The sequence below is a fragment of the Myotis brandtii genome, unplaced genomic scaffold (genome assembly GCF_000412655.1).
Source record: "Myotis brandtii unplaced genomic scaffold, ASM41265v1 scaffold216, whole genome shotgun sequence".
In the NCBI taxonomy this organism is placed as follows: Eukaryota; Metazoa; Chordata; class Mammalia; order Chiroptera; family Vespertilionidae; genus Myotis; species Myotis brandtii.
In genome coordinates, this window is record NW_005358092.1 from 1,295,469 (window position 1) to 1,310,911 (window position 15,443).

Below are 15,443 nucleotides of genomic sequence, written 5' to 3' on the forward strand. Positions count from 1 at the left end.
GGGGCTGGCTGCAGGCCGCCCTTTCCTGCTCTGGGATCGCCGCGGTGACCCAGGGGCAGGCACACACAGGGGCTGGCTGCAGGCCGCCCTTTCCTGCTGTGGGATCTCCGGTTGCTCATCCCTGGCAGGGGCGGCCAGGGAAGAGGTGGGTGCCCGCCTCTTCCCTGCCCCCCTCTGGCTTCTCCAATCACCGGCAGGGGGGTGGGCAAAGGCGGCCGGTTCTCCGATCCAGGGCCAGGGGCAGTGCCTCCTGGCTCTTGCCTGCTGCCTGTGTTTCCAATCACCATCCTTCCCCTATGGCCTCCCATCATTGTGCCTATGTATGCAAATTAACCGCCATCTTTGTTGACAGTTAATTTGCATATCGCCCTGATTAGCCCATGGGAAGCGTAGCGTATATGTGGTTTATTACCATGTTTGTCTATTATTAGATAGGATATATATATATATATTTGCATTATTTGGGGGAAAGCCAACCACTCCCTAGAAAGAACTGGTTATAAGTTTTCTTAAAGATTAAAAATTTGACCTTTCGTAATCTTTTAGAGCATGTGTGTATTTTATTTTTGACAAAGACTGGTTAAATAATTTTTCTTCTAAATGCCTACATGGTTCCATGTACTTCCAACCACACCATTTACCTACAATTTAATAAATAAAACTTTTTAATTACAATATTTTAAAAGTTAAATTGTAAACTTACTCTGGTCTTGTTCCCGTTTTATCACCTAGAAAATTCAAGAAACTTTGTGTAAAAATAGGCAATTTAACAATGTACTATGCATACAAGTTTTAAGTTAATACAAACTAAGATATAAATAGAAACTATTAAGCATTGCTTAGATTGCCCCTTAAATATCATGACTTGTCACAAACCCCAAATACAGCAAGTTATGGAGATATATTTACGTATATATAAAGAGTTCTGTATCTGATTTGCATCTATTTCTTTCAAGGATAAGAATCTTCTTTAATAAGACAGTGAGAAAAAGACAAATACCATTATGATTTCACATATATGTGGAATCTAAAGAATAAAATAATATAGAAACAGATTCATTCATAGAGAAAAGACTGACAGTTGTCAGAAGGAAGGGGGGTTGCAGGTCTAGGTGAAAAAGGTGAAGAGATTAAGCAGTACAAATTGGTGGTTACAGAATAGTCACAGAGATGTAGATTACAGCATTGGAAATATAGTCAATAATATCATGATAACTACTGACAATACATATGGGGCCAAGTGGGTACCTGAAGCAATGGGAGGACCACTCTACTCTAAAGTACATGATTTTCTAACCAGTTTGCAGCACATCCGAAACTAATACAGAGTAATACTGAATGTAAGCTGTAATTGAAAAATTGAAAAAAAAAAAAAAAGATTTGTTTTTAAAACTACCTTCCATGAAAAATATCCCTGCCTGGCAGTTTAATTCCTAAGAGCTTTACTGGATACTTTTTAAGGCCCAATCAGTATGAAAATACTAAAATATGTCAGATTACCTGAACTTCTCTAAATATTTTATAAATGCAGAAAATTTTAAAATAAGAAGGTTTTTGTGTCTGCAAAGCAATAATAACAGTAATAACATCTAAAAATAGAAAAAAGTAAAAGTGCTCCTTAAGCAAATTAAGCAGTGACCTGCATGTTAAAGTACAGAAAATACAGAAACACACTAAAACTCAATGGTTCCTTCCAGCCTTTTTCTGCACGTGCACATACACTTTTTAAATCATGTTTTTTTTTTTTTTAAAAATTATATCTATCTATCTATCTATATATATTTTAGAGAGAGAGGGAGAGGGAGGGAGGAAGGGAAAAAGGGAGAGAGGAGAGGGAGAGGGAGGGAGGGAAGAGAGAGGGAGAGAGAGAAACATCGATCAGCTGCCTCCTACATGCTCCCTACTGGAGATTGAGCCTGTAACCCAGGCAGGTGCTCTGACAGGGAACTGAACTGGTGACCTTTCGGTGCATGGAACTGCACCAAACAACTGAGCACACTGGCCAGAACCTTACACATACATTTTTTAAAGCAATCAGGATTTTCTTAGCATTTTGTGAATATTTTCCATGTCAATTAAAATGACTTTAAAAGATAACCGAGTGCATAGATGATGTAGCTGTATCATAACCTTTATGCCCAACCCTTTCTTAGCAACAAATGTCTATATCTACTTGTGCACTACTTGATTTGCATTCCAAGAAGAGGAATTATATTGGTCAGAGTATGCCAGGGTAGGCCTTTGACATATTACCAAAGTGACCCCTTACAACAACTAACCCAACTTACCTTCCCATGTACTAGGAATAAGGGTATCTTTTCCATCATACTCTCAACACCAATAAACACATTAAAAAAAAAAATCATTGCTAGTATGTAGGCGAAAAATGCCACTTCATTATACTCTTAATTCATATTCCAATTAGACAAGTGCATTTTTTCTTTCATGAACTACCTGTTTATGTTATGTACATTTTTGAGTTATTTCCCTTATTGGCTTCTAAGAGCTATTTCGACATTAAGCAAATTAATTCTTTCTCATATATATCATATTTCTTGTCTTTTTTTTTTCCCTAAGCCTTGCCAAAACAAGGCCACCAAAAATTTGCTTGCCTCCTCAAAAAAAATTTGGGAGAGAGATTTTCATGTCTATTTTTAAAACTAAATCCTTATAATTGAAAGATACATCTTGATTTCAGAAATGTTAAAATGTGCAAAAAGCAGCATCTAAAAATCAAGTATTTTACCTTAAATTTGTCATTTACCTTTTATCTCTGAACATAGGGTTTCTTTTTGTTTAACTCTTTAATCCAACTAAGTTTTTCATATTTTGTATTTCATTAATCCTAAGATATTTTTTCCTTTCTTAGTTTGACATTTCTGAAATTGGCACCCTTGTTCTATAAACAGGGTCTTAGATTTGATGAGACAGTAATATAAGGTAAGGATTTCATTTGTTTTCAAATAGTTCAACTATTTTATTGACTAGTTATTATCTTGCTATTTCTTTGATATTCCATTTTACTATCTTCTATATATATAAAAGGCTAATATGCAAAGTGTCCCCTTCGGAGTTCAACTGAGATTGGGAGTTTGATCGCTTGCTATGACGTGCGCTGACCACCAGGGGGCACTGAGGAACGAAGGCCCCGCCCAGCAGCCGGGGAAGGAAGGCCCTGGCTAGCAGCCAGAAGGCCCCAATCATCCCTGATCGCCAGCTAGGCCCAGGGACCCTACTCGTGCATGAATTTCGTGCACCAGACCTCTAGCATTTTATAAAAAAATTAACACACACACAAACGTGTATATAAAACTTGCACCTGTTTCAAGACTAGTGTGGACTCCTGAATAGTCTCCCTAGCTTGCACCTCAGTAATACCTGTGGACTACTATAAAGGCTTCTTAACAGTTCTCCACATCTACTCTTGGCTTCCTGCACATTATTCTCCACATGGTTGTCAGATGCTTTCTTACAAGACAAATCTCATCTTGTCACATTACCCAGATCAAAACCCTTTAGTTGATCAGTATAATTATGAAACTTTTAAAAAATATATTTTATTGATTTCAAAAAGAGAAAGGGAGAGGGAAACATTGATGTGAAAGAGAAACATCAATCAGTTGCCTCCCATATGCCCCCTACTGGGGATCAAGCTCACAACCCGAGCATGTGCCCTGATCAGCAATCAAAATGGCGAACTCCTGGTGCATGGAATGATGCTCAACCAAGTGAGCCACACTGGCCAGGACTAATTACAAAACTATTATGGCATATAAGGCCTTTCATGATCTCTGGGATCTAAATCTTTCTGTTCTGCAGGTATGCTGGTCTTCCAGCATTCTCATCTCTAGGCCTCGCTCATGCTGCTTCCTCTTTTTAAAAAAAAATATATTTTATTGATTTTACAGAGAGGAAGGGAGAGGGACAGAGAGCTAGAAACATCGATGAGAGAGCAACGTCGATCAGCTGCCTCCTGCACACCCCCCATTGGAGACGTGCCCACAATCAAGGCACATGCCCTTGACCGGAATTGAACCCGGGACCCTTCAGTCCACAGGCCGACGCTCTATCCATTGAACCAAACTGGTCAGGGCCATGCTGCTCTCTCTTCACGGAATGCTGTTCCCTACCACTCTTCATCTGATTAAATCCCACTAATACTAAGGTCTACCTAAATATCGCTACTAGAAAAAGAAATCTCTTGACTGCCTTGACACACATAACAGATGAGGGAAATGGGGACGTGATACATATAGTCATGTGCATTTATTATTCTATGTGCTCCTTTTGCTCAATCCTAGCTAAAGTACAGTATGTATCAGAATAAGACCAAGGGAGAGGAGGTTAACTCCTTTCATTTTTCACTCCTTTGCTTCAATCTGCTCTTTCATATGGAGCCTGAAAGTAATTATAAGAAAAGACAAGTAGTCTTAAAATAGAAGGGTACTAGGCTATTACAACTGAGTAAAAAAATAAGTTGCTAAAACACCTAAGGCTATTTTTCTAATGACAGAGTTTCTAGAAATACGACATAAAAATAAGAATAGGACCCTATGTTTAGAATTTAGTAAATTTTTATTCAAAGAAATAAATCCAAATTGTTTAAGTTTAAAAGGATTTTCCAACTTTTAGGATAGTAATTCACCCTAGAATAAACAGTATCTCTTTATAATAAAACCCATGTCCAATTTTAAAAATTCTGATATAGATATATGGGCACTGACTACTATAAACCTTCAACCACTACCTCATTCTAGTTCTGAGAGGTTCAATGCAATATATATATGTATATACTCTAGTAAGACATGCTTTTATCAGAAGCAGAAAAGATGTTGTAAAACAGGACAAAAAATCATACACAGGCCCTAGCTGGTTTGGCTTGGTGTATAGAGCGTAAGCCTTTGGACTGAAGGGTCCCAGGTTCAATTCCAGTCAAGGGCACATGCCCGGGTTTGTGGGCCCAATCCCCAACGTGGGCCTGATCCCCAATGGGGGGCATGCGGGAGGCAGCCGATCAATGATTCTCTCTCATCACTGATGTTTCTACCTCTCTCTCTCTTTCTCTCTCTCTCCCGCTCCTTCCTCTCTGAAATCAATAAAAATATATTTTTAAAAAAACATACACAGAACCAACAATAAACTTTTCAAAATGAATTTGGCTAACTTTTAAAAAGAATATTCAGCATAGCAAGAAGAGCATTTTACTACTCACTGGTGAGTACATAAATTGGAAAACCTTCCTCGAAAGCAATTTCACAACATATACCAAGAGTCTCCAAAATGTCCCTGTCTTTAAACCAGTGATTCAATTTCTAGGTATTTGCCCTAAAGAAATAACTAAAAATATGAACAAAATTTAAAATAAAAGCAAATGCTTAGACAGTATTTACTATTGCCTGGCTCTGCTAAGGTTTTACAAACAGTAATCTTCAAACTAAACCTATAAGTAGGTACTGTTAGTTTCTCCCACTTATAGATAAAAACAAACAAAAAAACTAAAGCACAGAGAGGATAAATAACTTGAATAAGGTCAACAAAGCTTGAAAATAGTTGAGCCATAATTTGAACCCAGGCAATTTAGCTCCAGAATTGACACTCTTTACATTACAATACTACCCTGACTCTCTCTGTAAAGTTGCACAATGCAGTGATACTTTCCAGAGTAAAAGAACTGGAAATAAGCACTATCAATTAGATGATGGCTGACTAAATTGATATGTCCATTCATAAGATTAATATTAAACAGCATTAAAATATTTTAAAATTACTGACATTGACAAATATTGTGATATATTATTACATAAGAACAGGTTTCAAACAATATGTGTCATGCTCCCAAATAAAAAACATAAATCAATACATTAAGATAGCTAGATAAGACATAGGCACATACAAATCTCAATTTTCTAGAAAAATAAAACCTTAAATGCACAGCACACAAAACTGATAAAAATACAATGCAAACAAACTTAAAAGTAAAAACTTTACTACTGAATATATTACATATAACTAACAATCTTCCAGACATAGGAATTTAAGTTCCCTCATAGGACTGTTAGAACATAAAATTATAATAACATTACTTACTCTTTTTATCTGATGAACTACTAAAATCTATACCACCAAGGCCTTCATTGCCTGCAGTTGAAGTAGCTGCTGTGGTTCCCAAAGCCAAGCTTAAAGCATTCTGTCCAAGACCTACAAATAAGCTAAACATCATTTATAAAGTTCACTGGAAGTCTTTATAATGATTACATCTTCTGACCAAAGCACTCCAATGCTTTTAAGTTGGATTCCAGATTCTCTTCATACTTGATTTAGGAAAAGAGCAAGAAACAAGTCTAGAGCAAGCTCTAAGTCTAAACAAAGACTGATAGTCTTGCTTGGATTCAACAGTATATGTAGTTTGAATGTGACTTTTTTTTATTAAAAGGGTCAGAATACATGTTAATTCAATGTATGTGGACACTCAATTTTATGTTTGTAAACCCTCTCTAAAAAAAGCAGTTTTAGTATGTTTCCAGGTGAATACATCTTGTCTTACAATCATGATTTGGAATTATATACTTTTAAAATATTCTAGTATTGAATGTATTAATTAACTTGATAGGTGGAGTTAATTAAGGAATAATTTTATAATGAAGTACATCTATCAAATCATGTACATTTAAAAAATCTTACAATTTTATTTGTCAATTATACCTCAATAAACCTGGGGGTAAATAAGTAAATATCTAGTATGAATTTATAAGAGTTTAGTATAATATAAAACAAACTTTTACTATCAATGAAACTTAAAAAACTAAAACTTGGAAATCTTACAGTTCAAAATATCATACTCCCAGGTTCTTTGCATAAAACTTTTTTTTAAAGTAGACTTCATTTATTTAAATCCTACCTTACAAAAGAAATTAGAAGAGTTAGACAATAGTCAATTTTAAGTCAATATATATTAGTGAATCCATACATTCCCAAGCTGATACAATTGTGGGTGGTTTTTTTTAAGTGAAGATGCTATTTACTTTAAAAACAGAGAAAACAGTGGAATGTATTGTTAAGAGCATGGGATAACTGAAAACTGGATTTAAATCCTGGCAATGTATGAAAAAAAAATAGCTAAATAAATAGCTTATTCAGTTTTTAAAAAACACCAATAGCACTTTTAGGTTAATATAATCATAAATTAAACATTGAATATTGTGTCAAGAGCCTAAGAAAAATCAGGACAGATCTAAAAACTCAATAACAAGACACAAAAACAACCTCCTACCTCCCCTTTCTATTATTTTTGTGTCTTACTCTGATAGGAATCTTTAGGAGAGGTATTTAAATATTTATCATACAAAGAAATGTATGTTATAGTCATCTAGTGATTTGATTATTAGAAGACATTTTTAATACCTACAAAGTTAGACAATAATGACAAAGTATTTGAAAGATCAATGAAATTTGAACACTACAAATTTCTACAGGTTATCTTCACCAACTCCTTTTCCCCCATTCTACTGACTTGGAATTACTCCATTAAATTTAGTATTTGAATAGAAGACGCAAAAGAACTATAGCTTAAAAAAATAAAAGAACTATAGCTTTAACAGAAATCAAATCACATTCCTTCATCTCTCCCACACAACCAGGTAAAGTAAGACACATATTAGTGAAACTACTGAACTAGCCATTATAAATAAATCTAAGTATTTTCAGAAATTCTGTGATTTCAACATGTAGCAACTATTCCTAATAAGTAAATTGTTAAACAGAAATTCTTGATGTTACATTGTTAAGTAATTATACAACCTCTTCAAATAAAAGGGAAGCGTTTCTCACTCCCACAAAACCCCACTGGCTTTCCTATATTGACATTAGCTATCGCCAAAACTCAAAACATCTGTAGAATCCTTGACATAAGGCTAATTTCAAAATAAGCATGAAATGAGAAATCAACCTGAGATATAAATATTCATTCAATAGTCTCTTGGCAGGTAAACTGATACTTAAGTATTGCCTGACTATAATAAAATTACTTAATATTGTATTTTACACTCTTGCCTTCAAAGAAGGCGAATACCCTTCCTGACATCTATAATAGAAAGCCACTCCTAGAACCAGGGCTTAAAAAGTCAAGATATCTTACAATGACTGTAGATACTAAATGATGCTAGACTATTCAACTGCTATTTATTAAAAAGATAAGTTTCTCTAGAAACTTTATTGACTCCTCAAACAGGTGCCTCTTCATTTCTTTATCTAGTCAGTCAATATTGAGAAATGGGAAAATGTATTTCTAAAATACTGCTAAGAGGTCCAATTATGCATTGAATAACATTACAATTGTTTTCATACTAAAAGAAAAACATAAATTTAATAAGACAAAGCAATCTGCTCGAAATGCCAAAATAAAGTAAATTTTAAAACAAATATTTACTATTTCTAGAGAGTAAGTACCATCAATTACCTGATGTTGCTGTGTTTGTACTCTGGAAAAGCGAACCTCCCAAACCAGCTAAGGCTCCCCCTAAAGAAAGGCCTGTTGATGCAGTCGTAGTTGTGGCTGTCGTTCCACCCAAATTATTGAGAGTAAATCCTGTGGATGCTATAAAAAGTGAGACTGTAAACCTTCAAGAGGAAACACTGTTTCTAGAACATAACAAATATAAAACACTTTCTTTAAAAAACTGATGTCCACGATAAAACTGGCTCTTGGAAAAACTACTCAATAAAGATAAAATTATATACTAGTATACTTATGAATAAAGAAAAAATGAGTGACAGAAAAAAAAGACTTTGGGTAATAAAAAAATGGTATCAGGTAACTGATTTCACACAGTAATAATGAGTTTCAGCCAGGCCATCAACTCCATCTTCAAATTTGAATGAATTTAAGCCAGGCAAGTTTATGCAAACTCTTTATTCTTCCCTGTCACCAAAATACTCTTTGAGAACAAATTATATATTAATGGTTTTACATTTTATTTTCTCATCCTCTTCCCTACTCTGCTCTCTGTAAATAGAGACCAACTTCCAAGATAGTATTTGCTGCTTTAGTGCCCAATGTTGATCTTTTACATAAATCAGTAATTTAATAGGTCAAAGTTGCTGAATGATTTAAGTAAAAAATTCCCCAATCTGAAGTTATATTTCATAAAGGTGGCTACCTATGTACACTCACCAAATAAAGTTAAAATTTAAACATAAAATGTGACTTTCCATTCTGCCTCACCTGCTGGAGTTGATGTCAGAGCAGATGAAAGGGTAAGACCACTAGCTGAGGTAGAAGTAATAGGCAAAGCAAATGGTGTGGCAGATGCTGCAGGTTTACTGAATCCTAAACTGAAACCTGTTGTAGATGCAGATGTAGTGGCTGGAGTTCCTGTTTAAAAAAAAAACAACACCCTTATTTTACTATAATTGTATATATATATTATACCATACACAGTCAATCAGGATCCCTACAAGTTAGTGATCCTATTTTTTATAGATAGAACAAGGATGTACTTCTGTATGTATAAGAGAAAAATATAAAATTTGACACCAAATCATGGTGAATAGTGAGTGAAAAGATGGTCCTGTGAGTTAAGAAAAGCAAAAGAAAATTGAATCAATGTGATAATACTGAAATTCAATTTAGTTGTACCCCTAGATTGACCTAAAACAGCATTTAACCTTTCTTTCCTTAATACCTAGCAGAAAAATGGCCCATCCTCTCCAAAACTATATACATGACAATTCTCTACTGCTTAAGATCCTCTTTCTTCTGATTCCTGTGTTTGAAAGCACCCAGAATTCTTCCTACCCCCCTTTTGTAGATCTCCTTTTCACCTGTTCACTTCTTAACTGATACTCCCTATGGTAGTGATGGCAAACCTTTTGAGCTCAGCATGTCAGCATTTTGAAAAACCCTAACTTAACTCTGGTGCCGTGTCACATGTAGAAATTTTTTGATATTTGCAACCATAGTAAAACACTTATATTTTTGATATTTATTTTATATATTTAAATGCCATTTAACAAAGAAAAATCAACCAAAAAAATGAGTTCACGTGTCACCTCTGACACGCGTGTCATAGGTTCGCCATCACTGCTCTATGGTTTACTTTCTGCTCCCTTACTTCCTAAAAGATCTCACCCACTTTCAGAATTTCAACTATAGGTACATGATCTAAATCTACACTTATCTGAGTCTGCATTGGTTAGCTCTACCCTAATGTCCTTTCGGACCCCTATATTTCTCCCTATTAAAAAAAACTTTCCTAAACCCTCTATGGTTAATTCAGTTACTCAAGGCAGAAATCACAATCACTTTTGACATCCCTTCGCTCCCTGCATTCTATTAGCCACAAATCCTGTCAATTCTACTTCAGAGATATCCCAGCAATACAAGCATACTCTAAAACTTTAATTCAAGCCACCTCTCTCTCAATAAGTCGTACAATACCCTCTTAATTTATCTGTTATCAGCCTCCTCTAGCCTATAACCTATTCTTGGAATTACCTGTTACTCTTTTTTTTTTAAAAGAGAGATGGAGGGAGTGAGGAGAGAACAACAAAATACCCTCATCATTCCCCCTGACATAAGGTTCCCATTAGCTTTCCACTGTCTCTAAAATAGAGTCTAAAGTGTTGGCATATAATCAATCACCTTTCCTAACTGGTCCTCTTGCTCCTCAAATCTCTCCCTACCATTCCTACCGCTGAAACCTAAACCCCCGAGAACAAAGTATTTTTCCTATTTCCCTGGATCTTTATATAAGGCCTTTGCACTTTCCACTCCTTCGTCTAGAACAGCCGTGGGCAAACTACGGCCCGTGGGCCAGATCCAGCCCGTTTGAAATGAATAAAACTAAAAAAAAAAAAAGACCGTACCCTTTTATGTAATGATGTTTACTTTGAATTTATATTAGTTCACACAAACACTCCATCCATGCTTTTGTTCCCATTGTGGCCCTCAAGTCAAAAAGTTTACCCACCCCTGGTCTAGAATGTTTCCTGTCCCTAAAATGAACTCCTACTCCCTCCTTCCTCTGCCTTCCTTAATGCCTTTCATACATCTGCTGGAGCATTTATCAGAATACCTAAGAACATAGTTTTATACTTACCTATTCCCTTCACCTCACAACAGACCGAGTGTCTTGCTCAGTTCCTGACATCCACAGCTAATGCTAAATGTTCAAGGCATTATGCATAATGCTAGAGTTAGGAAGTAGTAGCTGCTCAAAAATTTAAATGAAGTATAAATGGCCTACATTTTGGCTTTTCCTAAAAGCACTAAGAGGGAAAAAAGCCAAAAATTATCCTTCTGGATTGACTTTACCACAACTGGAAGTTCCTGCCAGAGTACAGTGCTTTGAAATCATGTATGAGTTCTACAATCTCAGAAAATAAGGAGACCCTATTGCTTGCCCTTGTAGCCAATTGTCCAAAATTTTGATGGTAAACATGTAGTTCTGTTGACAATAGGTAAGTAGCAGCCAAGTGAAGAAAGTACACTAATCTTGAATTTATTTCAATTTTTAATTGAGGTTCCTTGATATCCTTTCACTCTTCCATTGCCTTTCACACATTATTTATTGCCATCCAAATTCAAGGGAGGATATAATCCTAGTTATTCACATTTCCTTCAGCAGATCACTATAGAAAACTACGATTTTTTTTTCAGCTGGAAGGGAATCCAAAAACTTGTTATAGTCCAATGCCCTAATTTTATAAATAACTAAAAGCTGCCAGATATTTCAGTGACCAAAAATGTCCTCACAACTAATGAGAGGCACAACCAGGGCTTAATTCCAAGACTCTGGCCTTATACTTTGTTTTTTCCACTAAAAGGACTCAAAAGACTGAAAAATGTATTGTGAAATAAATTTTAAAGAAAAACCAAATCTGAATTAAAAATATTTTAATTAAAAAAGGATTTTTAAAATACTCAAATACTGATGCTATTCCTGGAGACAAAAAGAGAAATAAAATGTAATCATCAGTGGAAGATGGCATTCTTTTGGTTTTTCACAAGGGCAAGACTTGGAATCGCCTTCAGGGAGTGAGAACACTGCTAATGACCAAACATATCACAATTTCTTCTTCCACCATAACCATTAACTAATATAAACACTCTTCCGATAGCACTGATTTTCATATTACAAGCTGTAAATAATTTTATTAACTAGCAAATAAGATTTTTAAAATGAAAAAAATATTGCTTATAATAAAATTAAGCAAGGAATAAAAAAAAGCTACTAAGAAACAAAAACAAAAACACCTTGGCAAACAGAGCTAAAGCGCAATGGCTGGTCTCATATTTACTCCTGCAGTTATTTCATTTTTTATGCCTGGCTGTGAAAGTGTTGCAATTAATGCTGGAAGGCCTATGCAAAAGGTGGTAACAGAGACCAAGAGGCTCTGAGGATAGAGAATAAAGGATAAATAAGGAAGCAACTTCAGTGAAACATATTTTTAGCTTTTAATAACAAAACAACTGTAGTACTGAACACACTTATTATTGTAATGTCCACCAGAAATCTTACCCTCTTGCCCTTTTACCACTTAAACTATTAAATTATTTAATACAACAATTTAAAATATTTCTTAAAAATGTAAATTATAGCCCTGGCTGGTATCACTCGGTTGGAGGGTCCTCCCGTATACCTAAAGGTTACAGGTACAATTCTTGGTCAGGGCACATACCTGGGTTACAGGTTCAATCCCAGTTTGGAGAGGTATGGAAGGCAGCCAATCTATGCTCTCTCTCACATCAATGGTTCTCTCTCCCTCTCGCTCTCTAAAAAAAGATCAGTAAGTATAACCTCAGGTGAGGATTTAAAAAAATTTTTTTAAAGAATGTAAACTATAATGTTATAGCAAAATAGGATGCTAACTGCCCTATATATGGTAATTAATTAATGGCCAAATTGGTAAACTTGTCTTAATCTTCATTAAGGTAAAACATTGCATTATATCAGTGGTTCTCAACCTTCTGGCCCTTTAAATACAGTTCCTCATGTTGTGACCCAACCATAAAATTATTTTTGTTGCTACTTCATAACTGTAATGTTGCTACTATTATGAATCGTAATGTAAATATCTGATATGCAGGATGGTCTTAGGTGACCCCTATGAAAGGGTCATTCGACCGTCAAAGGGGTCACAACCCACAGGTTGAGAACCGCTGCATTATATAATCTAATATAAAAATTTAAATTACTTTTATTTGCCATATTTAAAGAGATATAACTTCTTTAATTCTTTAAATGTATGTGTGTTTTTCTCCCTTATGCAAAAGTAGATCATAGCTAATGACTGGGCCTGTCATTGGCCCTTAATTCCACATCCCTATATTTTCTTTCATCTTAGTATTTACCATTTTTTAAGTCTACCATCAATAACAATACTTATAAAGGAAGGAGATTCAGTACAGACTTGAAAAAGGATAAAATCCCAAATCTACTCTCTGAAAATGTGACAATCCTTACCTGTATTTGTTCCTCCTAGAGTGAATCCAGTGGCAGGCTTAGATCCAAAGAGCCCAGTTCCAAAACCACCTGAAGGAGCAGATGTAGTTGCTGGAGTGGAGGTGCTTCCAAGAGTTCCAAAATTGAGGCCCACAGAAGGGTTACTTGTTTATTAAAAAAAAGCAAAACACAAAATAAGGTCCAGTAGAGCTGATATTGACTTAAGAGAAATGAAATTAACTCTTTAAGGTTAATTTCTTTCATTTAACACTAGAGGTCTGGTGCACAAATTCGTGCAACAGTGGGGTCCCTCGGCCTGGCCTGCAGGATATGGCCAAAACTGGCTCTCCGACATCCCCCGAGGGGTCCCAGACTGCAAGAGGGCGCAGGCCAGGCCAAGGGACCCCACTGGTGCCCAATCAGGGCCAGGGAGGGACATGGGAGGTTGGCCAGCTGGGGAGGAACCACAGGAGGGCTCCAGGGCACGTCTGGCCCATCTCACTCAGTCCCGATTGGCCAGACCCCAGCAGCAAGCTAATCTACCAGTCGGAACGTCTGCCCCCTGGTGGTCAGTGCACATCATAGCGAGCAGTTGAACAGCCTTAGCATATCATTAGCATATTACGGTTTGATTGGTTGAACAGATGACCAGATACTTAGCATATTAGGCTTTTACTATACAGGCCCAATGCACAAAATTAGTGCACAGGGGGTGGGGGGGGGTGTCCCTCCGCCCGGCCTGTGCCCTCTTGCAATCAGGGACCCCTCAGGTAGGGTCCCTAGGCCTGACCAGCAATCAGGGCCTATCGGGGCTTTCCTTCCCCCGGCTGCCAGCAGCTGGCCCCGCCCCCGCAGCTGCCACTGCTGGCCTGGGCCTCCCTCTGTGGGGCCATCGCTAGCCAGCCCCGCATACCTGCCACAGCATCACTGGCCGGTGGCCTGGGCCTCCCTCTGCGGGATGATCATGGGGCAATGGTGGGGCCCCCCAACCAATCACATCGCACCCTAATTGGCGGGCCCGGCACCAGTGCATGTCATAGCGTGGTCGTTCGGAAGGTCGTCTGGACAGTCGCTCTGCTCTTCAGTTGATTTGCATATTATGCTTTTATTATTATAGATATTTAACGCATCTCCATAGGATACAAAAGGAACTAATAAGTTTAACCAAATTTAAATATTTTTCAGTTATCTTTAAAAATAAATCCACACATAAAATTAATCTTTAAAAAACTACAGTACCAATCTTCAAGAAAAGCATAATCTAGAGCAGTGATGGTGAACCTTTTGAGCTCGGCATATCAGCATTTTGAAAAACCCTAACTTAAGTCTGGTGCCGTGTCACATATAGAAATTTTTTGATATTTGCAACCATAGTAAAACAAAGATTTATATTTTTGATATTTATTTTATATATTTAAATGCCATTTAACAAAGAAAAATCAACCAAAAAAATGAGTTCGAGTGTCACCTCTGACACGCGTGTCATAGGCTCGCCATCACTGTTAGAGGCTGCCCACATTCCTTGCCACATGGCCCCTTCCACCTTCAAGCAAACAGCACCGAATCAAATCCTTCTTGTGCTTGGATTTCTGACTTCTCTGGCTGTGATCTCTCTCTCTCTCTCTCTCTCTCTCTATATATATATATATATATATATAAATTGATGTTCCGGTCAAGGGCATGTACCTGGGTTGTGGGCACATCCCCAGTAGGAGATGTGCAGGAGGCAGCTGATCGATGTTTCTAACTCTCTATCTCTCTCCCTTCCTCTCTGTAAAAAATCAATAAAATATATTAAAAAAAAAAAAAGATTCCAAGTAATCGCAAACAGAACCACACATTCTTATTCTGCTTTCACCAGTTTTTGTTTGAAAGTAAGCAAGCTATTTAAAAATGGCCACAATGCCCCCTAGCCCAGTGGTCAGCAAACTGCAGCTCGCGAGCCACATGCGGCTCTTTGGCCCCTTGAGTGTGGCTCTTCCACAAAATACCACGTGTGGG

The 15,443-nt window shown here is 36.7% G+C and overlaps 1 protein-coding gene across 6 annotated transcripts in view; it reads right to left on the bottom strand.

The window, feature by feature from the left end:
* NUP58 (nucleoporin 58kDa) overlaps positions 1-15,443 on the bottom strand; it is a 48,031-nt gene that overhangs the window by 27,730 nt on the left and 4,858 nt on the right. For 5 of the 6 annotated variants that reach the window (XM_014539422.1, XM_014539420.1, XM_005865910.2 and 2 more), the window contains exons 2-6: positions 13,464-13,606; positions 9,221-9,370; positions 8,456-8,593; positions 6,088-6,198; positions 704-728 (exon numbers count right to left, since the gene is read on the bottom strand). In XM_014539422.1, the coding sequence (XP_014394908.1) occupies positions 704-728; positions 6,088-6,198; positions 8,456-8,593; positions 9,221-9,370; positions 13,464-13,606 (567 nt within the window). The remainder of the gene's footprint in view (positions 1-703; positions 729-6,087; positions 6,199-8,455; positions 8,594-9,220; positions 9,371-13,463; positions 13,607-15,443) is intronic. The other variant, XM_014539421.1, reaches the window with a different exon arrangement.